At 34.4% G+C, this 25,799-nt stretch overlaps 1 protein-coding gene across 9 annotated transcripts in view; it reads left to right on the forward strand.

Annotated features, from left to right (window-relative positions):
* NOL4 (nucleolar protein 4) overlaps nucleotides 1-25,799 on the forward strand; it is a 371,463-nt gene that overhangs the window by 189,753 nt on the left and 155,911 nt on the right. For all 9 annotated transcript variants that reach the window (XM_012447283.2, XM_064379303.1, XM_012447284.2 and 6 more), the window contains one exon: nucleotides 14,421-14,704. In XM_012447283.2, coding sequence (XP_012302706.1) covers nucleotides 14,421-14,704 — 284 coding nt within the window. The remainder of the gene's footprint in view (nucleotides 1-14,420; nucleotides 14,705-25,799) is intronic.

Here is a 25,799-nt window from a genome sequence, read left to right on the forward strand (position 1 = left end):
CTTTGTCCTATTATCTATATCTGCCAGCGTCTCTCATTGTCTAAACCCAGTCATAAGGCACTAGGCAAGAAATCAAAGGAAATAAAATTTGCAACGGAAGAACAACAGATCTGAGAACAAACCAGCAAATGACCATTGTGATAGATAAGGGAGTATGTATTGGGGATCTTTACAGAATAATTATTTTAGGATGTATTTGTTCTGTAAATCTAAGAAAAGCTTCGTAGGTCAGGCTTCTTGCTGTCTCAGAATATTGGCAGTAAAAACTTCAGCTCCATCACTGAGTAGTTCTGGCTCACCATTACCAAGGGGAGAAGAACTGTTGAAGGGTAGGAGTAGGAGAGTTTAGGAGAAAACCTAAAGGAGTATACATTCTAATGATTCATCTCTAAATTACTTTAAAAACATAGGTACTTAATAGGTCTTGTATGATCACAAGGTTTCTGTCTCCCCACACACTCCCAAAACACAATATACTTCACCTGCTTGCTAATGGCTGAAAATACCAAGAGAAAAAGTCTTTCATTTCACAATTAGAGATAAAAGGTTTAAATTACAAGTGCCTAGTTGAAGTAACATTTTTCTGTGAGGGAATTTCAGACAAAGGATAATCAATCAACAATCTGTCAATCTATTACTCAGTAAAATGACATACGGAGAGCCAGTATGTACACAAATAGCTAGAGAATTAGCGATCATGAGGGGAAAGAGAACATGCAGAACCCAGAGGACACACTTTGATGGTTTTAACAGTTCTTCCCAGGGTGATACTCTTTACCTGCTATGTGAGAAAAACTGACAGTCACTTTAGCACATGTGAATGCATATATGATAGGCAGCTCTACTTTATAGGGGAGTAAAGATTCTTGATTTTCCAAACATACACTTGACCCAGGTAAAGACCTTTTCTTCCAGAAGTTCATTAACCAGGGTAATTAAGTTTATCATTTTCCCCCAGATAAGGTTTTTAGCTCTTTAGTTACACATTTACATTTAACTCTTTGAGGAAGATCATATCCTTTCATGAGTCTTTTAAAAAAATAGGGCCATTCTGGTAGTAAGTATTTTTGTTTATTAGTTTTGATAAAGGGAAAGAATATTTGGCTTTTAGCTTCTTTTTCTGAAAATTTCCCAGATTTTTAAAAAATGAGATTAAAATATCCTCAGATTCAGCCTTACTGAACCCAGAATTGAGGGCTGTTAGTCATATTTAGTTCTGTCAGTATCCACAGTTGCCTCCTTTAATTGCATATTCCACTGGCTAGTTGTTGGATATCATCTACATTAATTTCTCACATGTGGCGCCTAAACACTTATATGAGAAATGCTTATACATTCCCTGACCTCAACCAAAATAAATTAAACCAAGATTTTTAGTCTTTGTTGTATTAGAGGTTTTAATGCCTACATTAATCCTACAGATGCATATTTTTAATCATCTCCCTCAGGAAATTCTGAAGCAATTAAAGTTTGAGAATTACTATACACATCTATTATTTGAAATGTACTTGAATAATTTTAAATGGTATTACATATCCTAATATACCCTGGAAAATCCTTTATGTTTGTACTGTATTCACTTTATGTTGCTTTCTAAAAATTACTGCAAACTTGACAGCATAAAACAACCCCCATATGCCTCATAGGTCTATAGTTCAGAAGTCTAGGCAAGTTTGACTGAGTTCTATCCTTAGGGTATCACAAAGCCAAAATCATGATGTCAGCCTTCCTAGGCTCTAATTTGGGAACTTTGGGAAATAATTCACTTCCAAGCTTACCCAGGTAGTTTGCAGAGTTTAGTTCCTTGTGGTTGCAGGACTGAAGTCTCTGTTTTTTTTGCTGGCTATCAATGGGGGATCCCTGTCAGCTCCTTGAAGACTGCCTGTATTCTTTATGTGGCTTCTTCCATCTTTAAAAACCTTTGTGCTGTAAATCTCTCTGACATCTTTTTCTGCTACTCACTGAGGAAGCTCTGTGCTTTTAAGAGCTCATGTGATTTAATCAGACCTACCCAGATAATCTCTCTGCCAACATCAATTGTACCACATGACATAACAATCACAGGAGTGATACTTCAACATATGTGTGGGTTCTGGAAATTAGAGTGTAGAATCTTGGATGGGGGGTATTTTTGGAATTCTTCCTATAATAGTCTCCAGTTCAGTAAAAATACGGTTAGTTCAGGAACACACATAAGGATATAGGAAGACCGACAGTCTGTTTACTAAAGAGATACTAACAGTGCAATTAACTACTGTGATGGTCTACTCTAACAAAGTTATTGAATATTTTAAATATGCTAATCAAAAATCAATAAAGGAATAAGAACTGGAACTTGCCTTCCAGTAGCTTACATTTCATCCTTAAGTGCCTCCAGAGATAGAGAAACTTATTTGATCTTTTGATAATTTCATCAGAATGTTTCTGATATACTGCACAAAAGACTGATTATGTATAATCTTTAATTTTTAATCTTTAATTTTCTATGTTCCTGACAGGTAATACAAACATATTAAAACCTTCAAATATTTGATTCAATTCTATCCCTTCCCATAGTCCCTGAAAGTATTTTAGGCTTAGCATCCCTTATTCCTATGACTGTACTTTATTACATAACTTGAAGTCCTTTAACATATAAGTTACATTTTTAGCTGAACACAGTCAAGGCACTTAACATTTCTGTTCCTCACTTTTCTCAAATATTTTTACTCGTTTCCGTGTGGCTGGCTTGCATTCACCCAGGATGTAGAAGCCTCTCAACTAATTTCTGGAATTTTCACAAAGAGAACGATGTGTATTTGTGTTGAGTCAGGGTGTTCATGGGGGGAAGAAGGGTCCAAGGCTTCCTATTCCACCTTCTTTCTGACATCACTCCTTAGCTTTTGGTTTTCTCAAAAGTAAAATAAATTTTATGTATTTCTTAAGGTTGATGTTTCAAGTTTTATTTTAAAAAACTGGTTAAATTAAGCAAAAATTGTACATAAATGGATATCTATTGAAGAAGAACTGGAATATCTCAAAATTTACAAAGAATTGATTACCCCAAATCTTGAAAGCTAGGAACTAGAAAAATTATGGGTACCTCAGTGATGGTAGTTTTAGTGCTCTCTAGAGTTTATCGTAAAAATACCTAGTTGCAATGACACCTATTTAATCTGTCTCACAGCTCCAAATTATTCCAAGGCAGCAAGAAATCATGCCTACTGTGGCCTACACTTGTAAATTAGGCAAATTAGGAGAATTTAGGCATTAAGTTGCCATCCCTATGTGTGCTTAGTACATGCTATCATTGGCTAACACATACACACATATCATATTATACCATCACACAACTTTCTCATATGTCCAAATATACTTCTACTAAATACTTACCATCTACTTTGCATGAAGTACATAAATCCTATTATTTCCTCATTAGAAGTAAATCTGAGCCACATCCAGCAACTGCATCCAGGTATCATGCTGAAAAGACTCACTTTTCTGAGTTGAAATCACCAAGCGATGTTCATTACCATTTCAGTTCTGTAACAATTGAAATTATACAATTAATGGACTAATTTACATATTTATTTTCTACCACCACAGGCTATATACAACAATGGAGATAAAAATTAAGAAAATGAGGAATATGTTTATTTAATATTCAGATACTTGACAGCAAGGAAAGAAATCCATATAAACATTGTACTCCTTGTCTCTGCATCTAGTTGCAAAACCATAGCTTGTATTTATGGCTAAAAAACCCAACTACAAATTCCATGTTTTTACCTCTTTAACAGCAATAAAACTACCGAGGAAATACTCCATGTGGAATGGCATGTCAGGGAATGTGATCTTCTTGTCTCTAAGAATTGCCTTGATAGTATTTTCCTTCCTACAGAACAAAATGAAAAATACTTTAGATACTCCCTGAGGATTCACCTCCTAACCTATTTTGTTATTTTGCCATCTTTCATTCCTTTGGTAGTTGTGATTAATGACCTCAACCAACACATGGCCGTCCTTTCTTTCTTAGTGGCCTGCATGGTGTGAAACGGTCAGTTTCTATTCCACTTGTTGGAAGTGTCCTTTCTGCAGGTTAGCAGAACCTACAGTTGTAAAGAAGAGTTATGAGAAATGTCGCCTCCATCTCTGGAGCACCTTGTTTCCAGCCTGATGTTGTGGCTAAGAAACAAACAGACCCAAGTATCAGTAGCTGACTTAAAGCACACATCACATCCTAAAAGGCAGCCCTCTCAGGCTCAGGTACTATCTCTCGCTGGCACTGGAGTTGAGTTTTTAACAGTTTATTTCATTTTTTTTAATAAGGTCAGTAGTCTGCCAGTGATAGAAGAGATAAGAGCAATAAGGAAAATCCTATAGTTGTTTCAATGCTTCTACTATGATGTGATTTCCTTGATTGAATGTAATGTAGTATCAGAAAAAGTGTAATATATAAAACATTCTAAGGTCAAAAGTGGTGAAATCTGAGGAAGAATGGGCCAGAAATACAGGACCAAGTCAAAAATAAACATCTATTCTACTAAGAACAAGTAGCTATTCCATACAGAACTAGAGAGATCCAATACAATTGATCTGTTATAGTGAAGTTGGCAATCTTCTCAAAGTTCTGTACTTTATCAAAATTTTAAGATTGAACACTCTGTTGGACAGCTGGGTACTCAGATTAACATGGTGAATGAAGCACCCAGAATGGAGCACCCATGTACATCCTCTATTCCCACTCTGACTGCCACTCCATTCATAATCCCACCGAGCAAACATGGGTTTAGCAGGTAGGATGCTTCATATCCACAGGAAAAGTCACACTGTGCACCTGATTATTAGGATCACCTTCTACAGCAGTGGTGTTTTGATGGGCATGGGCAAGGCATGAATATTTTCAAGCCCTTAACCTATTATAAAAGATTTATTAATATCGTGCCTTCATTTCTGTCTGGATATCATCCAGCCTGGCTCTTTCAAGTCTTTATGCCATTTGGCCACTGCCAAAGACATAATGCGATAACCTAACACTATATATTTGTCGTAAGGAGCGTATACAAAAAGACTTACTGCTTGAAGTCCTACCCATTTAGAGTATTTCCTCCTCCATTTGGATCTATCTATGTAAACAACTGTACCATTTCAGACTTTTACATTATCATAGAAACAAGGCTGACCTTTCTCATTCTCAACCAATTTTTCATTAAAAATTTCTTTTAAAATAGTAGACAGAGATTAAAGAAGGAACTGTTGTATTATGGGTTTTGAGCAACCTACTCATATACCATGGGAGCCTGAGAAGACCCATTCCTACATGTCACACTTCCACTTGATGAAAAGGAGCTACTGAACATGCCTACATTTAATGAGCATGCTTTGATTAAGGTGATATTCAGTTCATGATGCCCAAGTGTATTAAGAGATTGGAGACGTTCTCAAAAGGCAGAGTAGGAGAGAAGTCAAGTTTTAAGAACTTAACCCTCACTATGGATGGGGTATGTAGATACATTTCAAAACACTAGTTTCCTGCTCACTGAGGAGACAGGGTCCTACATTTCAGTTATCTTATATTTTTATTGTTATGTATCTTACCAAAGTAGACAAGACTAAACCATTTTTGCTCATCTAAGCATGGTTTTATTCTTATGTAGAATTATGGGGACGTATATTAGGGTATGATTGGCAAAGACCCTGTGAACTAGATTGTAATACAGAATCAGAGAAATCAAATTATCCTGGGATATGAGCATGAAGGTGAGAGTCAATTCTGGTCTGGTCAGACAGAGACTCAGAAAAAAATGCATTAGGCAAAACAACAGCTGACTTGGTGAAGTAAGTGAGAGAATCAGAATCCGAAACAGGCCATCACAATGGTTAACCAACAGAAGAGAAGCATAGCTTCTGGTAACTTATCACTGTATATCAAGAACAATTCCTAGGATGGGGGTAGCAGGGTTTTGTAAAGTGGATAGCCACTACCACAATGCTTCTTACAAGGACAGTCTGGAAGCTAGCTTAGGTCCTGCCCAGCTCCAAGATACTGTTTCAAACATAAGCTTGTTACAAGTGGATCTTTTTATTTTCACAGCTTTTCATTTGTTCAAAATAAAGTATTTTCTGATTTTTTATTGGCCAGAAGAAAAACTTTTGGTTTGCTTTTTGGCTAAACACCAATTTAGGGCAACCACCTTTTGGATCCTATTGATTTTAGCTTCAATTAGAACGTTTCTTTCCAAAATGATATACCCCAACATGTGACATTTGCTCTTGTAACTTAGTGGTTGGGGATAATTAATGATACATCTCTAGCCATTTCCTTGTAAATTGTCAAATCATTTTCTAATAGAATGACTCTATAATAATATTATAGGGCATTGTTTCTTGTTTCTATTGCTCATTCAGTGGGGTTTCTTGGGCATTTCTTTCCAGTAGTTAGGTGTCAACTCTCTTTGAAAACACTGACTTGCTATAAAATGATTGTTTTAGGTTTACATTAAATCTAACAGGATATTTTTTTCATTGTATATACTGCTTGCTGTATGAGACGGAACATGCAAAATCTCACGTATTGTTTTGATTTTAAGTTGTAGCAGTAAATAGCCTCGTAAGTATGTGGCTAATACATGGATTTCACACACAGCTGCATTAATGCATTATATTATCTGTGACTTTTTTGCATTATTTATATCTATATCATCTGTAGCTATAAGTTAACTTTGTGTAAAACACTAAGCCGCATTCCATAGAGGAACATAAAGAAACAAAATATGTAAAATACCTACCTTATGGAAATGTACAGTCTGACTGGTAAATAAAATAGATTTTAAATGTCATAAAATGACAAGGTGTTGTAAGGTGAGAAGAAGGACTACACAGACCCTCACTGAAACCTACCATATCAGTGTTGGACTTAGGGATCAGAAACCTGTGAGTTATGATTATTATGGTATAATTTAAGTGAAAAAACAGCATAGCATCTAGTTGAAGAACACTTACCCTGGATTCCATAAGTAGATCTGTGCTGTGAGTTGGGAGGGAAAAAAATCTATGTTTATATTTTTTCACTTACCTCTAAATAAAATTTTAACATTTTTTTCTGTTATGACTGTAAGCAATATAACACAATGGTATTCACGATAACTGTGACTTTGTCAACAAAATAAAGCTGATATTTTCCAACACTATAAAAATATTAAAATACATTTATGCAAGTAATTTTATGTAAAATAACTAGTTCTATGAAATCCTGAACAAGCTGGGGTAAGCATGGAAATAGTACAGTCATGTGCCACATACTGATGTTTCATTCAATAATAGATGTCACATACAACAGTGATCCCATAAGATTATAATGTTATATATTTTACTATACCTTTTCTATGTTTACACGTATTTAATTACACAAAGATTTACCACTGTGTTATCATTGCCTACAGCACTTGGTACAACAACATCCTGTATAGGTTTGTAGTCCAGAATAATAGGCTATACCATATAGCCTAAATGTATAGTAGGCTATGCCATCTAGGTTTGTGTAAATACACTCTGTGTTCACATAATGATGAAATTGCCTAACAACATTAAGAATGTATCCCTCTCATTAAGCAATGCATGACTGTATTTTGTAATTTGTTAGAGAATTAAGAAGCCATTTACAAGTTATTGCATAATAGCCATTTTTAAAAATGAGTAATCTTGGAATTGGGAGAAAGTTTTGTTCTGGGTCAGTTGATAGTGGCTTAGAGTTGGACCTATAGATAAATAAACTTTCTCAAACTACACTCACATAATCAATGGGTTTTTCCTAGTACACACACTCCAGTAGAATAATGAATAATTTTATAAGTGCTCCTGAAAAAAGAATACACAGTAAAACAACCACTACTATAAAATATACGATTCTGCTCAGGTACAGTAGATGGCTAATACCTGTAATACCAGAATTTGGGGAGGATGAGACAGGAGGGTTTCTTGAGCCCAGAAGTTGAAGACCAGCTTGGGAAACATAGTGAGACCCCATCTCAACAAAAAGTAAAAAAAAAAAAAAAAATAGCTAAGCATGGTGGCGCACACCTGCAGTCCCAGTTGCTTGTGGAACTGAGGTAGGAGAATCGCTTGAGCCTAGGAAATTGAGGCTGCAGTGAACTGTACTCCAGCCTGGGTGAAATGAGTGACATCCTGTCTCACACATGTATACATGTACATATACATATACACACATGTATATATAAACAAATGTATACGCACACAATTCTTTGTCCTAGTAGGTAGAACATACTAATTCTCTGTCCTCTTCCAGCTTTTTTCTGCCTTTGATGTTTTTTCTTATGCTCTCTTGTAAACTGGGATAACCTCCACTGTCCCCATTATATATCTACATATGTCTCACCTTCTTCAAATTCCACCTCCTGTAAAACACCTTCCCTGATACCCTTTTCATCCCCAGTAAGAGGTGACTTTTCTTTCTCTGAGGAACCTTTTTATTCATGATGCTTGATATGAAACTCCCATGGAACAGGTAGTATTTTCAACCTTGCATTGTAATTCTTATGGTATAATCTCAGATGATAATAATTTTTTATGGAGTCTCTTTGGACTCAGCAATGCCGAGGAAAGTATCTTGTGCACATAGATGTCTGGTTAAATATTATAAACAACATAATATAAACAATATAAATTAACTCCTCATTGATAGGTTAGAATTAGTTTTATTATTTAACTATTTCACTGAAATTTAGTTATATGCTTTGAGACATCCAGCTTATCTCTGTGCATTCACTGTAATAATCTCCTTTGAGTAGATCTCATTCTTCCATGGCAAAGAATGGATTAGGAGTTATCAAACAAGAGTAAGAGTGTTACCCTTGTGGACAATTTAGTAGAAGGCTGAAACATTTGTTATTTCTTGCCCTCAATAAAATCAGTTTTATCATTTTATAAATGTCCTTTAATCTTTTAGTAGTAGTCATACATACATATATACCTACATACATATATATGTGTATACATATGCATTTGTTTACATCAGTAAACTTAAAGATGAATGTTTCTGCAGGTTTTTGTGGTTTTGAGACCAAAAGTACAGGGCTTTTGTGGTCAGGAATTGATGTTTTCGCATATAAGAGAAAAAAATCTAAAACAGAGAACAGGGCTATTAATTAAGTATTTAAAACTGTGGTATAGAGGATAAGTAAAACATACAAAGAATGAAAAGGTCATCACAAGGTTTTAAGGAAGGAAAATGAGAAATTTTTAAGTGACAGAAGAGCTTAAGCCAGAAATGAATCGGGGAGTCAGGCTCCAGGCAGAAACTGGGCTGGAAAGTGCTGCAAAGGATTGATTCAGACTACATTATCTGCTTTGTATTGTAGAGTAGAGGGAGTTATGGTATAAGATGTAAGGTATGGCCTAGTGATGGGTAAGCTTCTTTTGTTTTTTTTGCCCCTTGCTGGGAGAAGACAGACCAGAGACCATGAGAGGTAAAGGAGAGTTGTACTTAAACTATTTTGCAATTAGATTTCAAAGCAATTTTTAATTTTTTTTTCTATTTTTTTGGATATGAAGATCCTAATCTTTTTAGCAATGCTATTTACATCTATATTTTGGACTTAATATTTAGTTTTATGGTAAGATATGAAAGACAAGTTTTCTAATAGGACATCAAAGGACTAAAGGTGGAAAATTGTGGTGCATTTGGGGAAAACGGTGAAAAGCTTTTTGGACCCTGTGAGCATCTGACCTGAATTTTAGGACTAAACTTCCAAGTACTAATATTAAAATGAGGATGATACATATGTGTGTGTGTGTGTGTGTGTGTGTGTGTGTGTATATATATATATATATATATATATATATATATATATATAGTTCCTGTTCATTTTGCCTAAGGCACTTGGCCTAGAGGCCATGGTAATGAGCTACTGAAAGTAACTGAATAAGAAAGTAGGTCAGGTACTTGGGTAGATCTCTCTCACACACACACACACACACACACACACACACACTCTTAAATACACAGACATGTACACATATACATTATACATAATGTTTTAGGTGAATTATCTTCATACAGAGAGAGCTAATTGTTGAATGTGTTGCTGATGAAATCACTCCAGGAAAATGCCACCGGATAACTTAGAGTATTTCTAGGGTCTCTACTAATTCATGGAGATGAATGGGGAGTAGCAAATGAGAAAGAAGAAAAAGACTAGTCTGCCATTTACTGTGTTACTAGACCTTTTAGACACGAAGGAGCCTCAGCTGTGCTAGCAGAGATAGCACAATAATTCTCCACAACACTAAATCTATCCCATCAAAAGTAGCAGAACAAATTAAATTCCAACATCCAACTGCCCTCCTGATGTAACCAGATTCCACACTTCCTTGTCATCACATTCCACATTCTCCTCTGCTGCTAGGTACCCTGGGCACTCTTATTTTCCAAAGCTCCAGGTGCTGTTTTCTTTGGGACTCAAATACAGAGTCTTTGGTTCAAATGGTGTGGTACCCAGGCTGAAACCATGAGAGAAGAACCATCGCCCTGGCCCAGTGAACCTGAAGGCCATATCCACAGATCTAAATATTGCACCCTGTGTGTAGCAGCCACTCAGGATCCAGCAAACTGTGTTGGGTAAGGAGGCAGATTACCCCTTTAAAGTGATGACCTGATGTGAATTGATTATAGGAGTCTGAGGTCTTCGATTTTAAATTCTTAAAAAGTATCTTTTAGGAAGAGAGGGAGGGAGAATAAAAACTGTTAATGTGATTACGTGAAACTCAACAATATAAAACTGTTGATTTATGTTCAGTTTAATGTCTGCTCACTGTTCTATATTGTATTTTTTAAATACAATACAGACATCAAAAACTTTGTTTCAAATTTGGATTTATAAGACAGTGCTGTGAAACATTATTGTTTTTTACCATTTAAATTATAAAATATGTGAGTATATATATTTGATACAAATGAGTAAATCATTTATTTGTTTTTCTTAAAACATACTGATTTACTCAGGAATGAAATATGTAACGCTGTTGAATTTAGTTACCTTGGTAACATCTGGAGTGAACTACTCCATCTAAAAATATTTTCTACTTTATTGTTTATATTTTTTACAGAAATAAATACATGAAACTTATTAAAGCCTTTCCTGACAAATGATAATGTTTATCTTACCTGAAAAAAATGAACCAATAATATACTATTTATTAGATATATTATTTATTAGATATATGTAATGATTTCAGATTGAAGAAATAGATATGGGATGTTTAATTTTTAACTATGAGAGATACTGGATTTATCTTATGCTAATGTAGATTTTACTTTAAAATATAATATATATTTAGGGTTATTTAACCTAATAAGTATTAACAAAGCTTTTATACATTAAATGTTAGTGTATTTTTTAAAATATTCTAGTACACAAATGTTAAATCACTTTTTTTCATGAATTAAAAATTGGAGTTGAATATGCTCAGTGTGCTTTTCTTTGGACTTTCATGGGACATAATAATTTAAAGTAATTAAAAATCATATTCATAATTTAACATAAGAATTCAAATTGGCATAAATAAACATGCACATTTATCTAAATTACATATATATAAATCATCCCATTAATTCTGTATTTCAAAAGCCCTAGACATTTCATGTTAAAATACTGTTTTTGAATCCTTGGATTAATAGCTATGGAAAGTACCAGGTCATAAATTATTATTTATGACCAGTTTCCTAAATTTTCCTGTGTATTTTTTCTCTCCACATCAATTCTTTCTTTGATGGGTACATAAAAAGAGTAATTTAATAGAATTTTTCCATTTGAACATATTTCAACATTTTCCACAAGATAGTCTTAGGAAATTGTTTAAAAATACTATTTCAGGCTGGGTGTAGTGGGTCAGGCCTATAATCCAAGGACTTTGGGAAGCCAAAGTGGGTGAATCAGATCACCTGAGGTCAGGAGTTCGAGACCAGCCTGGCCAACATGGTGAAACCACATCTCTACTAAAAATACAAAAATTAGCCAGGCGTGGTGACATGCACCTGTAATCCCAGCTACTTGGGAGGCTGAGGGAGGAGAATCACTTGAACCCAAGAGGCAGAGGTTGCAGTGAGCTAAGATCACACTACTACACTCCAGCCTGGGCAACAAGAGTGAAACTCAGTCTCAAAAACAAACAAACAAAAACAAAATATTTCAATCAAAATTAATCTTAACGTAATGCCCTTTTTAAATTTTTTTTACTACAGACCTGGCTTCATCCTGGACTCTTGCCTATTCCATTACTACTAGTCGTTTCAATTCTATCCTCACAATTTTTCTAATTGTCTCCTCTTTTTCTACACTGCCACCGCTTCAGAAGTTTGAGCTTTTAAAGATACCAACTTAGATGACTTCTGAATCTCTTAATTTGGTCTCCCCAACTTTCACTTTGACCCTTCATACCATTCTCCTCATCCGAGTCAGAATAGTCTATTTGAAATATAACTTTTTCCATGTCATTTCCCACAATAAATTAAAATTGCTATTTGCTCCCATATAAAATCCAAGTTCTTTGATGAGCAAAATGCTTTCTTGGTATTCTGTTTTTTCCTTTCTAGATTTATCTTTTCTCATTCTCTTTTTTTGCACCCCAGACTACTCGTACTTCTCACTAGCCCTGCATATGCTGACCTCTGTGACTTTGCACATGCTGATCCCTCTATAGAGAACACTCTTCTCCAACTTCTCCACCTGATTTAAGGCTCACTCACCTTTTGGAATTTGACTCATATTTTCTTCTTTAGGAAGCCTTCTATGATGTCTTTATCCCTTGTATTAGATCACAGCCTTCTTGCTCTGAATTTTAATAGCATATTTGTTTTTCTGTCTCAATTATCTGTGAATTTGATGAAGGCACCTTCTCTACAGGCCAGATACTTAACCCCATATTGGCCACAGAGTAAGCACTTAACAAATGTTAGTGAATAAATGAACAAATATGTGAGTTATATTTCTCTTTCAGAATTTGAATATAATTCCCATGAATGTAATTGTTTAAAAAACATTATGTCATTGCACCCCACAAAAAAGCATACTTAATATTCAGAAAATTAAAAATCACAAGTATTGAATAATATTTCTCTTGCTCACCCATATTTATATTATTTCACTAATAGCTTTTAGCTAAAGGAAACAATTTAATACCTTTTTCATCATAATTTTTAAAAATCAGTAGCAAATTTCTATCATATAAGATAAAATGAATTAAGAAAAATAGAATGTTATTTTCTGCAAACTTTGTCTATGTTTTTGTTTTACAAAATTGGGATCATACCAACCACATTCTTTCGTAGCTGCACTTTTCTATTTGGTACTCCATGACCCACATCCCCATATTTCATTGCATAATATTCTAACAATTTCAACATTTACTTAAATAGTCTATTTGTGGTAATTTAGGTCATTTCTAAATTTTGCTATTATGAACAACACTGGTATAAATGTTTACCTACACAGAGATACGCACAATGATTAAATGTCTTAGGCATTTAAACTCTCAGAAGTGTAATGACTGAAACAAAGTTTCTGAGCATTTTTAATGTTTTAGATGCATGTTAAACACTCATTCAGCTTATACTGATGTACATTCTCACCAGCAGGATAAAGGATGCTTTTTATCAGATAATTTTTACCAAATCTGGATATTCTCACTGGAAAAAAATAAACTATTTGCAAAATAATTGATAATTACTTAATTCTCTTTTTGTTTTTTTCTTTGCAATTGCAATTAAGATTGAACTGTTCCCTCAATTCTATTTTCTTATTATTTTATTTCACTTCTTGTGCCTAAATGTGCTGTGTTAGCCCATTTGCATTGCTATAAAGGGATATCTAAGAATGGGTAATTTATAAAGAAAAAGGGATTATTTGGCTTACAGCTGTGCAGACTGTACAGGAAGCATAGTGCTGGCGTCTGCTCCTGGTGAGGGCTTCAGGAAAATACAATCATGGTGGAAGATGAAGGGAGGCCAGTGTGAATCATGGCGAGAGAGGGTGCAAGAGAGAGAGAAGAGGTGCCAGGGTCTTTGAAACAACTAGCTCTCCTATGGACTAACAGAGCAAGAACTCACTCATTTCCATGGGGGTGGCACCAAGCCATTCATGGAAAAATCCACTCTCATGACTCAAATACTTGCCACTAGACCCCACTATGGACATTGGAGATCGCATTTTAATGTGAGATTCAAAGAGGACAAAACATCAAAACCTTATCATGTGCCAAATAGATTAAAAATAACAATAACTGCTTTACAAGTTTATTGCCGAGGTTAAATCACATATTATACGTAAAATGCCATTCACATAATGGGAGCTCACTAAATGCTAATCGAAGTAGAATCTGAATAGCATATTAATTAAAATCAAAATATAACTTTTCCTTTCCAACAGATGATTCTGCTGCAGAAAGCTTTAATGGCAATGAGACTCTGGGGCACAGTTCAATTGCTTCAGGGGGAGCACACAGCAGGGAGATGGGAGACTCCAACAGTGATGGCAAAACTGGGCTGGAGCAGGATGAACAGCCACTGAACCTCAGTGACAGTCCCCTCTCCGCGCAGCTAACTTCGGAATACAGAATAGATGATCACAACAGTAATGGAAAAAACAAATATAAGAGTCTTCTAATTTCTGACCTCAAGATGGAACGAGAGGCAAGAGAAAATGGAAGCAAGGTATGATCACATTACAATTTCTACAATTTTTGAGTTGGTCATGAAGATCACAAAAATACCTATGCATGTAGGAGATAAACATTATGTTAATAAAAATATTATAAACAAATTCAATAACAGGATATCGAGAAAGTTATGACCAAGCATATTGCATGTTTATAACATGTGATTTCAGGAATAATAGTGAGCAAAATGGATTGTGTCTTAAAGCTGTGGGTATTTTTTGATACTGAGAATCACTTGAGTTAATGTTTCTCATGTATATAATCTATTTATGAATTTCTCTGGGAATTTGTTGAGCTCAGATGTGACAGTTTCAGTCTCAGTACACAATTTTTACTATAAAAGGATCACTATCTAGTTTCTCCTAGATGCATAGGTATACGTAAAGATAAAGTTTTAATTAAATTCTTCAGTTTGCTTTAGAGACCTGGGGACTTTGATCAGTAATTTTCTCCATGAACACTAAAGGACTGTTAAGTGTCAGTGTCCTGGATGAAATTTGTGGCTTAAATAATTATTTGAAGAAATGATTTGTCATAAATTATATGAAAGACAAAAACGTATTTCAGACATATCTAGATGTTTAGATTCCTTATTTTAATATTAGAATAAATTACAACCCCCTTCCATTCCCTATTGACTTATTTTTAATTAAGCTTAAACTTCTGCTAGTTTGAGATAACACATGCTGGTGAATTTGCTCTATGATTTTTGAAGGTGTACTTTGGAACACATGAGGGTTTTTATGGAATATACCTTTTGAGTGCCTTCCCCAGCCCTTACCTCTAACTCAGAGTTGTAGAACTTGTCTTTGACATAGATCCTTACAGCAAAATGTCTTAATCTGGATTAATTTCTGAATTTGCTAACGCACTATGCTTCTTAAATTGACTCTATTTACATCTTCTTGCTTGCCTGAGGGTGTGTTGTTTTATCCTCTTTTAAGCAACTCACTAGACATTAGCAGACACTTAGACACTCCTGCCTGAGGGAGGCTGCTACAACTTTTGCTGTGGTAAATGTTCAGATATCTTCCTCAGTGGTTTAAAGCCAAATTACATAAACATAAATGATTTTATATTTGCTAATATGATCTGATTCACTGTGCACTGTGTTACATTTTACAGAACAAAATAACTTGTTTCCCTGCCCTCCACATAACCCTGTCTTTATGAAGTTTAAATAATCATGAAATATCCTTTCTATGCTGTGTCTATTAAATTTTTTTCTAAAATGATTTGATGGCTCACTCTTCTTTTCCTTATTCCCTTATTCAGTATCACTCTGGGAGTGATGCTTATTAAAACACTCTTGCACATATTAAACAGAATGAAGTGACTTTTCTACCTTTATTACAACGGAGTTGAGAAGCACAGATGGTTAGGGCTGCTCGAGAGGGTTAAGTTGATAAATGAGCCTAGGGGAGAAGAAGATACCCTTGATGTACTTAATGTTTTATGATTTAGTAAAGGAGGAACAGATCCCACAGCCAACTGAGGAACAGCCAAAGACACAGAAGAAAAATCAGAAGGGTGTAATGTATGAAAACTAAGCAAAGTCCCCCTTTCAAGGAGAGTGTAGGCAGCTCTGATGGACAATGTTGAGAAATTGATTAAGATGAAGATACAAAATAGTTAAATTTGTGAGAGAAGTTTTGGTAATACATTGGGAAATCAATCAAAAGAGATTATTTTTATTATCTTATTCAAAATAACATATTAAATACCTAGCACCTATGTAGGACAAATCCATCTAGAGATGTAAAAAACAGCAGGAGGATCAGAATTAATACTATTGTATCATCTAAATTTTAGACGTTCTTACCACAAACAAAAAAAAAAATGTAACTGTGTGGAAGTGATGACTATGTTAAGTTGCTTACCTGGAGTAATCACTTCACTATGGATAGGAATATCGAAACATCATCTTATACATCTTAAATTTATGCAATTAAAGATACTTGGCATACTTGCAGCAATGGAGTAGGTATCAGAGACAACTCACAGAAATAACCAACTTTATTTCATAAGGCTTTTGATACATAGTTTTGAGAAAAAAGATACATATACATAGAAAAGTTTCTTAGTACAAGTACAGGCAATACTTATTTTTGTGTTAAAACATTAAGAATTTAAATAAGAATGTTTATGGTGTTAGGTCTTATGTTTAGATCTTTAATCCAGCTGGAGTTAATTTTAGTGTAAGGTGTCAGGAAGGGGTCCAGTTTCTGCTTTCTGCACATTGGTAGCCAGTTTTCCCAACACCATTTATTAAACAGGGAATCCTTTCCCAATTGCTTCTTTTTCTCAGATTTGTCAAAGATCAAATGATTGTAGATGTGTGATGTTGCTTCTGAGGCCTCTGTTCTGTTCCATTGGTCTATGTCTCTATTTTGATACCAGTACCATGCTGTTTTGATTACCGTAGTCTTGTAGTATAGTTTGAAGTCAGGCAACATGATGCCTCTAGCTTTGTTCTTTTTGCTTAGGATTGTTTTGGCCATGCAGGCTCTCTTTTGGTTCCATATGAAATTTGAAGTGGTTTTTTCCAGTTCTGTGAAGAAGGTCATTGGTAGCTTGATGGGGATAGCGTTGATTCTATAAATTACTTTGGGCAGTATGGCCATTTTCACGATGTTGCTTCTTCCCAACCATGAGCATGGAATGTTTTTCCATCTGTTTGTGTCGTCTTTTATTTCATTGAGCAGTGGTTTGTAGTTCTTCTTGAAGAGGTCCTTTACATCCTTTGTTAGTTGTATTCCTAGGTATTTTATTCTCTTTGTAGCAATTGTGAATGGGAGTTCACTTTTGATTTGGCTCTCTATTTGTCTGTTATTGGTGTATAGAAATGCTTGTGACTTCTGCACATTGATTTTGTATCCTGAGACCTTGCTGAAGTTGCTTATCAGTTTCAGGAGATACTGGGCTGAGACAATGGGGTCTTCTAAATATACAATCATATCATCTGCAAATAGAGACAATTTTGCTTCCTCTTTTCCTAATTGAATATCCTTTATTTCTATTTCTTGCCTGATTTCTCTGGCTAGAACTTCTAATACTATATGGAATAGGAGTGATGAGAGAGGACATCCTTGTCTTGTGCTAGATTTCAAAGAGAATGCTTCCAGTTTTTGCCCATTCACTATGATATTGGCTGTGGGTTTGTCATAAAATAGGAACACTTTTACACTGTTGGTGGGAGTGTAAATTAGTGCAACCATTGTGGAAGACAGCATGGCGATTCCTCAAGGACCTAGAAATAGAAATACCATTTGACCCAACAATCCCATTACTGGGTATATACCCAAAGAATTATAAATTGTTCTATTATAAAGACGCATGCACACATATGTTCATTGCAGCGCTATTTACAATAGCAAAGACCTAGAACCAACCCAAATGTCCATCAGTGATAAACTCGATAAAGAAAATGTGGCACATATACACTATGGAATACTATGCAGCCATAAAAAAGGATGAGTTAGTGTCCTTCATAGGGACATGGATGAATCTGGAAACCATCATTCTCAGCAAACTGACACAAGAACAGAAAACCAAACACCAACACTGCATGTTATCACTCAGAGGTGGATGTTGAACAATTAGAACATGTGGACACAGGGAGGGGAGCATCACACGCTGTGGTCAGTTGTGGGGGACCAGGAGAGGGACAATGGGGGGTGGGGAGGGTGGGGAGGGATAACAAGGGGAAAAATACCAGATATAGATGATGGGGATGAAGGCAGCAAACCACCTTGCCATGTATGTACCTATGCAACAATCCTGCATGATCTGCACATGTACCCCAGAATCTAAAGTACAATAATAATAATAATAAAAGAATTTAAATAAGAAAATACTGTTTGAAATAATAGTCAAAACAGGCCTCCTAGAGGAACTGAGTCTTGAAATTTGAAGGAAATATAAGATTACCATTTTATTTATTTCAGAAGTGGTCTCTTGCTAGACACTATAAAGAGCCTGGAATGCAGATAGGGAAGATGACTTAGTCTCAGGCTAGGGAATCATTGTCCATTCTGAGGTCAGTATGGTTTTATAACTTCCTCATGGCACTGAAGAAGAACATGACATCCTTATGCAGGATAAACTAGTTGCCATCAATTAAGTTATTCTCCAAATATTTACTAAAGGATTCCTACATGCAAGTCATTGTTGTGGGAAGCAAAAATATGTAAACAAGAAGAGCAAGGTTCCAGTCCTTTAAAAGCTCATAGTCTAGCAGAAGGGACAAACTTGCAGTTACCGTCTAAATCTGTAAGTGATATGATGCATGTATGGTCAGGAGGGTGAAATGAGAGAACAGAGGAGGGGTGCTGAAGGACTATAACAATTCTTAAGGAAAACTACAAAGAGAGATTAATGCCAGAGGTGTGTGGAACGGCAAGAAGGAGCTATTCTGATTATGTACAGGAGAAGAGTAAGCATGTTTTAAGGCACAGAGCCATAAGAGAGCATACCTAGCATGGATATTTGCAAAGAGCTTAGCATGGCTGCAGCAGAGAACATGTGAGAAAAGATAAAGTATACAGAGGCTCCATCAATAAAAGTTTTATAAGCCATTTTAAAGACTTCAGATTGTCTAACAGAAAGAGTTTAATGGTAAGCTTAGAATTTTAGAAAGCTTTTGGTTAGCTTAGAATTTTATAAAAATTGTTCTGGCAACATTTTGGTGAATGAATAGGATAGGAACTAGAAAAAAGTAATGAGAGAATGCTGGTTGGAGAGCTGTTGTGGCAATCCAGGAGGAAAATATTGACACTTGGAATCAAATAACTGACAGAAAGAAAAGCAGAGGTATAGTAAAAAAAAAATAATTACTGAACATGTTATTTTTTTTTTGACATTGTATTTGTGGGACCACCTATCTAACCTCAATAGATTGTATCACTATATTGCCAAACTCCCAGGAGTGCCATTCACATAGCCTGCAATATGAATAGCATCTTTACTTCTCTATATCCCATTAGTATAAACATTCTGTGAATATAAGAATGATGTTTATCTTACCCACCACCTCACATCTGGCTTACTATCTGGTCCATAGAAGTTTCTCAATATTTTGAAGAAATATACAAAGGTTTATTGAATGTGGAAAGCAAAGCATAGAGGAACGTTCTAGAATGACTCCAAGATTTTTGGCTTTGTTGCCTAAGTGGATGATGAATCTGTTTACTAAGATTAAGAATGTGAAAAGTTAGAAGAAGCCATAAAATTTATAGTGCACATGGAGTGTCCAATGATCATGTTTAAAAGCCATTCAGGGCACATGTGTCAGCTCTGAAGAAAGGTACAGGATGGAGAGAGAGACATTTGAAAGATTTCAGAGCATAAGTGCTGCTTGGAGCTGTGGTCGTTGATAAGATCACCTTGGGAGAGCATAGAATGAGGAGAGAGTCAAAATACGTCATCTTGCAGAATATCAACCCATTAGGAACAAGTGGTATAAAAGGAATTTGTGGAGAAAAAAATACCCAAGGAGAAAATGAAAGCAGCTAGATAAGAAGGGATATTTTAGCAGTCAAAATGTAGAGCATTTCAATATTGATGTAAATTAGTAAATGAAGCGATTCTTAGATGAAGTGACATAGGCCTGAACCTAAACAATGGTTAGGAGAGTTCATGCTCAGAGGCAGAAGAGACACATGGCAGAAGAAAAACTAACAGAATTAGTGGGAAATTTGAAGGCAGTTATAGAGGCTGAGATAGGAAAGCGGAAATCATTTTCATTGCGAAGGAGACTGTGTCTGGAATTTTGCTTTGGAGATTCTTCCTGCAATCTGAATCCATACGTCGAGTGCTCCAGGGTTCCTGCATCTGGATCGATACTTGCTTTTTCCCAAGGCTATGAGGTGAACTTCATAGTAAAGTTCTGTTCAATCCGTGCGACCTTTTGTAGTCCTCAGGACTGTTCCATCACTTCTGTGTGACCTTTTGAAGTGACACTACTACACATTTCTTCTTCCTTGGAGGGATATAAAAGCTTAATTATATAGAATCTGTAAAAAGCTTAGATTCCTGTGAGTTTAATGTTGACCTATTTCACAATTTTATTGTGAATAAAATCAAACAAAAATGATTATAAAGCATTTAAAAATTCAACAGTGAATAGAAGCACTTAAAACGAACAGCTGAGTTGGACGATGTCATTTACTGATTACTTATTATTATGCAAATTCACTCACTAGACTAGCAGGGAATCACATTAACCAATCTAAAGACTAAATATATTGCATTGAATGAGGTTAGGTGATATTTATTTTCCACTTGCTGATGGCCGCATTTTAAAAGGACAACTAAATAACATTAGAGCTCTGAAGAGAGTTGAAATGATGATAAAGAGCTTGGAAAATGAGACCCATGAGGAAGTGTTAAGGGATTAGCTATAAAGAAAATGAAAGGCCAATCAGACACCCTTCTAGGTATAGATGTTTTAAATTACTAATCAATGAGAATAGAAAGACAACTAGAATTCTAATGGCAGCAAACACTTTAAAACACTGCATTATTGACTTTTTAATTTTTGTTTTCTATTTGTCTTTTAGTATTTGTGACCCAGCTGCGTTTTACTTAATATGATTAAATATTCTGAAGCAATCTCCCAAAAGAATAATGTTTCCAATTAGGATTGCAGTGGGCAAGTGATTATTGTTAGTTTATGTGCAACTGTGGTTACTGCATATTTGGGTTTTAGCTCAGTTCCCGAGATCCCTAAATCTTCACTTTATTTTGTAGTATATTTTTTGCTCAATGTGTTTCATGTAACTTTTTCAATTAATATTTTCTTTAATTTTTTACCAAAATTGATGCTACCATTCAATTAGTTTGTAAAATATTAATGGTAACTACCATTAATTTTATTTACTATATTTAATTTTATTTAAATATAATTAATGGAAGCACGTTTCAAAATAGCCCTTTAAAAAATTAAGTGTAAGAAAATTGTCTTTTAAAAACTAAAAGTTGGATGGATTGACTTCTGTAATATTATCTTTGTCTTTATTATATGGATATTCCTGCTCATTGTTGTTTCAATTTAATGATTTTTAATGTCTGGCTTTTAGGTGCTATACATTTATTTGGCCCAGATATTGTTTACAGTAGAAACAACAGTATGTATTCTTATTCAGGGTAGAAACAACAATAGTAAATGTGGTTAATATGTGTGAGACACTCTCCTGAGTGCTAGAAGGACAAAGGAAAAGAGTTTCTATCATTAAGAATTCACATTTTCGCCAAAAAAACCAGACATATAAATGAATGCATTATAATGTGGAAATAGATTTGTGTGTGAGTGTATCCTCTAGGCCTATTAACTATGACTTGGAAGGTTCCTGAGTTAATTCTTACTGGTTATATAGGACATGGCCTCTTAGCAATAGGGAATAGGGAATTCCAAACAGAGGGAAATTGATGAACAGAGCATTAAGGTAAAGACTAGAAATGCTGAGGATGAAAGTGATGAGTTAAGTGTGGAGACTAGGATGTCAGACAAGAGAAGGTTTTGAATACCCTTTTGAAACTTGGATTTTACTGTTTAGTTGACAAGAACTCACTTAAGTGTATAGGATACAAAAATAGTGTGGTCAGATTGTGTTTTGGGGTAGAACAATTCTGGCATCTGTTTTACAAGATGGCTTTAGGTGGCACAAAAAGGGACAAGTCTGCTAACAGAGAATAAGACTTGCTAGTAAGGTGGTAGTTGGGATGGAGAGGAGGGCATAGATTTAAGAAATATATAAAGTTAAACGGAGAGAATTGGGTGTTTGATTAGATAGGTGGTAGGTAGTATGAAAGAAACTTTAGCCACAGGATAAAGGATATAGCTGTTCTGATATTGGGATACTATATCAACTGTAGTAATGATGAATATTGTGTAATGCCTTCTTATTCATAACTCAAACCAACTCAATGTAAAAAGAGCAAATATAATTATTAGCTTTAAACAAAAAAGAAAATCTAGTGCCATGCAAGTAATTCTGCTGAAATCATTAATATAATCAGATAAGTGATAAAGTTTTGTATTTAACCCAGTTCAGGCGCCTCTGCAGCCCATGTAATTTTTGCTACACCCACACTTGCTGATGCTGTGTGAGACTAGTCATCTTTCTGAATCGAGTGGTAACTGTGACAGGCAAGTTATACAGAAAGGAATAGTATCTAATACAGTTAGTGGATAGCTTTTTGATAAATAGCAAATACTTGCGGTGTCATTTCTTATTTTCTTATTTCAAATATTGGTTTTGCTTTTGATATTTGAATTATTTTATACTATTAAAAGAATGCCTATATCATAAAAATAAGCATGTGTGCAACGTATCCATTTATTGCTTTGGTTCATAAATGTAAATGAATGTGTAATTGAATTAGAGTGGTTCTTTAAATAGCTCTGGGGTAAATTTCAAGCTCATATTTTTTTAAATACCAATTTAAAATAGCATCTTCATATTATATACATATCTATAAACATGTATTTTGCATATAAAGACACACATATAAATAGTGTATTCCATACTTAAAAATCACATAGTCTTCAGTTCTGCTCATTATTGGATACATTTTTTCTTATGTTCTTAGTAGATTTTAAAAAAAATAAAATGATATTCAAGAAGGATATAATAGGATTAATTGCTTTTGTAGTATCTGTCATATTGCAGTCTAAATTTAAATGTGTAGAATGCTTTTATGAATAAATACATTACTAGAGATTGTAAAATTGACTATATTATGGAATAATACAGTTTTAAAATGAGGGACCACTTCATTTTACAGATGAAGAAATTGAGACCCACCCAAATGACCTAACACCTAAATCAGTGTCCATTTGAATCATTATGCTACCATGTTTGCCATTACATATGTTCGTATTCTCTACATATTATTACAGGAAGATGGAGGACAGAACCATTAATTACAAGTGTCTATGCCTACTATGCATGTTCCAGTCCATGTTGGTTTATTTAACATTTTATATCTCAGGGAAATGAATAAGGTGAGGGGCTTCTATAATTTATACCTTGAAATGTGCAAGGTGAAGTTGATTTTAATTCTTCACATGCAGTGAAATATGCATTTTGAGTTCGTTTTTAGACATATAAGAACTCATATGGACCAGTACAAAATCTTAACTAGCCCTCCAGTCATTGATGCCATGTATTCATAACTAATCTAGTTGTTATAAGTTGTATTTTTTACAAAATACAAAACAAAGAAAATTGACCAGTCATTATCCTTATCTTTATTTGATGGTTCATCAATACCGCAAAAAGAAATTGTCAATTTTGTATATTTTTGTGTTTAATTTTTTTTTTTGTTTATGTGCTTTCTGTTTTTTTGTTTGTTTGTTTTTACTTATAAGTGTGTGCTTATCTTTTTCCACATGAGTTCTATCATTAAGAATAAGGTCAAATGGTTAAAAACATCATTCCAGTCTGTAGATGTCTTGAGAATACTGGAGAATCTGTAAGAGAAAGAACTATATTTTAAATACTCAGAAGTGATTTATATATGTCTCAAGATAATTGCTATTACCAGGACTGTTTGAAACACTCAATATTGACTCAAATTTGGAGAAAGAATAAAAGAAGAAAAATTAATAATAGACTCAGACAGTTATAAATTCTAATTAATTTCAATATACTAGTTTACATTTTCGTTGTTAGATGAGCCTTAAATTATGCACCATGAAGCAATTATCTGTAGCCTTCTTATTAGTATGTAATTTTTATTAAAAAAATTTTAACTATTATGGGTACATAATGGCATATATATCATGAGGTGTATGTAATGGTCTCATACATGCATACAATGTGTAATAATCACAACAGTGTAATTGGAGTATCCATCACCTCAAACGCTTATCTTTTATTTGTATTAGGACCATTCCAATTTCATTCTTTTAGTTATTTTAAAATATATAATAAATAATTGTTGACTGTAGCCACCCTGTTGTGCTATAAGGTACTAGATATTATTCATTCTTTTAACTATATTTTTTGCAAACTACCCTTCTGACAAGAGATTAATAACTAGAATATACAAGAAACTCAAACAATTTGATAGGGAAAAAATCTAATAATCCAATTTAAACAATAGGCAAAAGATCTGAATAGACATCTCCCAAATGAAGACATAAAACGGCTAAGAGGTATATGAAAAAATGCTCAACCTCACTGATCATCAAAGAAATGCAGATCAAAACTACAGTGAGATATGATCTCACCCAAGTTAAAATGGCTTTCTTCCAACAGACAGGCAATAATGAATACTGGCAAGGATATGGAGAAAGGAGAACCCTCATATATTGTTGATGGGAAAGTAAATTAGTATAACCACTATGGAGAACAGTATGGAGGTTGCTCAAAAAACTAAAAATAGATAGCATATAATTCAGCAATTATTTATAAATGCTATGCATTTATAAATAATCTGATTAGTTATAAATTATATTTTTATAAATTATATGTTTTAAGTATATTTCTAAAGGAAATCAATATATCAAAGAGCTATCTGTACACTCATAGTTACTGCAGAACTGTTCACAATTACTAAGATTTTGAATCAACCTAAGTGTCTATGAATGGATTGATGGATTAAAAACGTATTACATATACACAATGGAATATTATTCAGCCATAAAAAGAATGACTGTCTGTCATTTGCAAAAACATGGATGGAATTGGAGGACATTCCGTTAAGTGAAATAAACCAAACAGAGAAAGACAAATTTTGCATGTTTTCACTCATATGTAGAAGACAAAAATTAAAATATTTTAAATCGTGAAGATAGAGTATTAGAATGATGATTACCAGAGGGTGGGAAGGGTCATGGAGAGACGGGGGAAGTATAGATGGTTAATGGGTACAAAAATATAGTATGCTTTTTAATACTTTTGAAATGGTGGTCTTAGGGTTAGCTGGGGCTCAAGAGGATAACTCAGATGACAAGGTTAAAAAAATAGCTAAGTCATAAACCTGGTCCCAAGGAAAAATGAAAGATAGCATGTATTGAGTACTCATACACTATGTGCCAGGATTATTCTAATAACTAACTTACATAATTCTCACAGTGATCC

Source organism: Aotus nancymaae, unplaced genomic scaffold (genome assembly GCF_030222135.1).
Source record: "Aotus nancymaae isolate 86718 unplaced genomic scaffold, 86718_ANA_hifiasm-v0.15.2.pri h1tg000020l, whole genome shotgun sequence".
NCBI lineage: Eukaryota > Metazoa > Chordata > Mammalia > Primates > Aotidae > Aotus > Aotus nancymaae.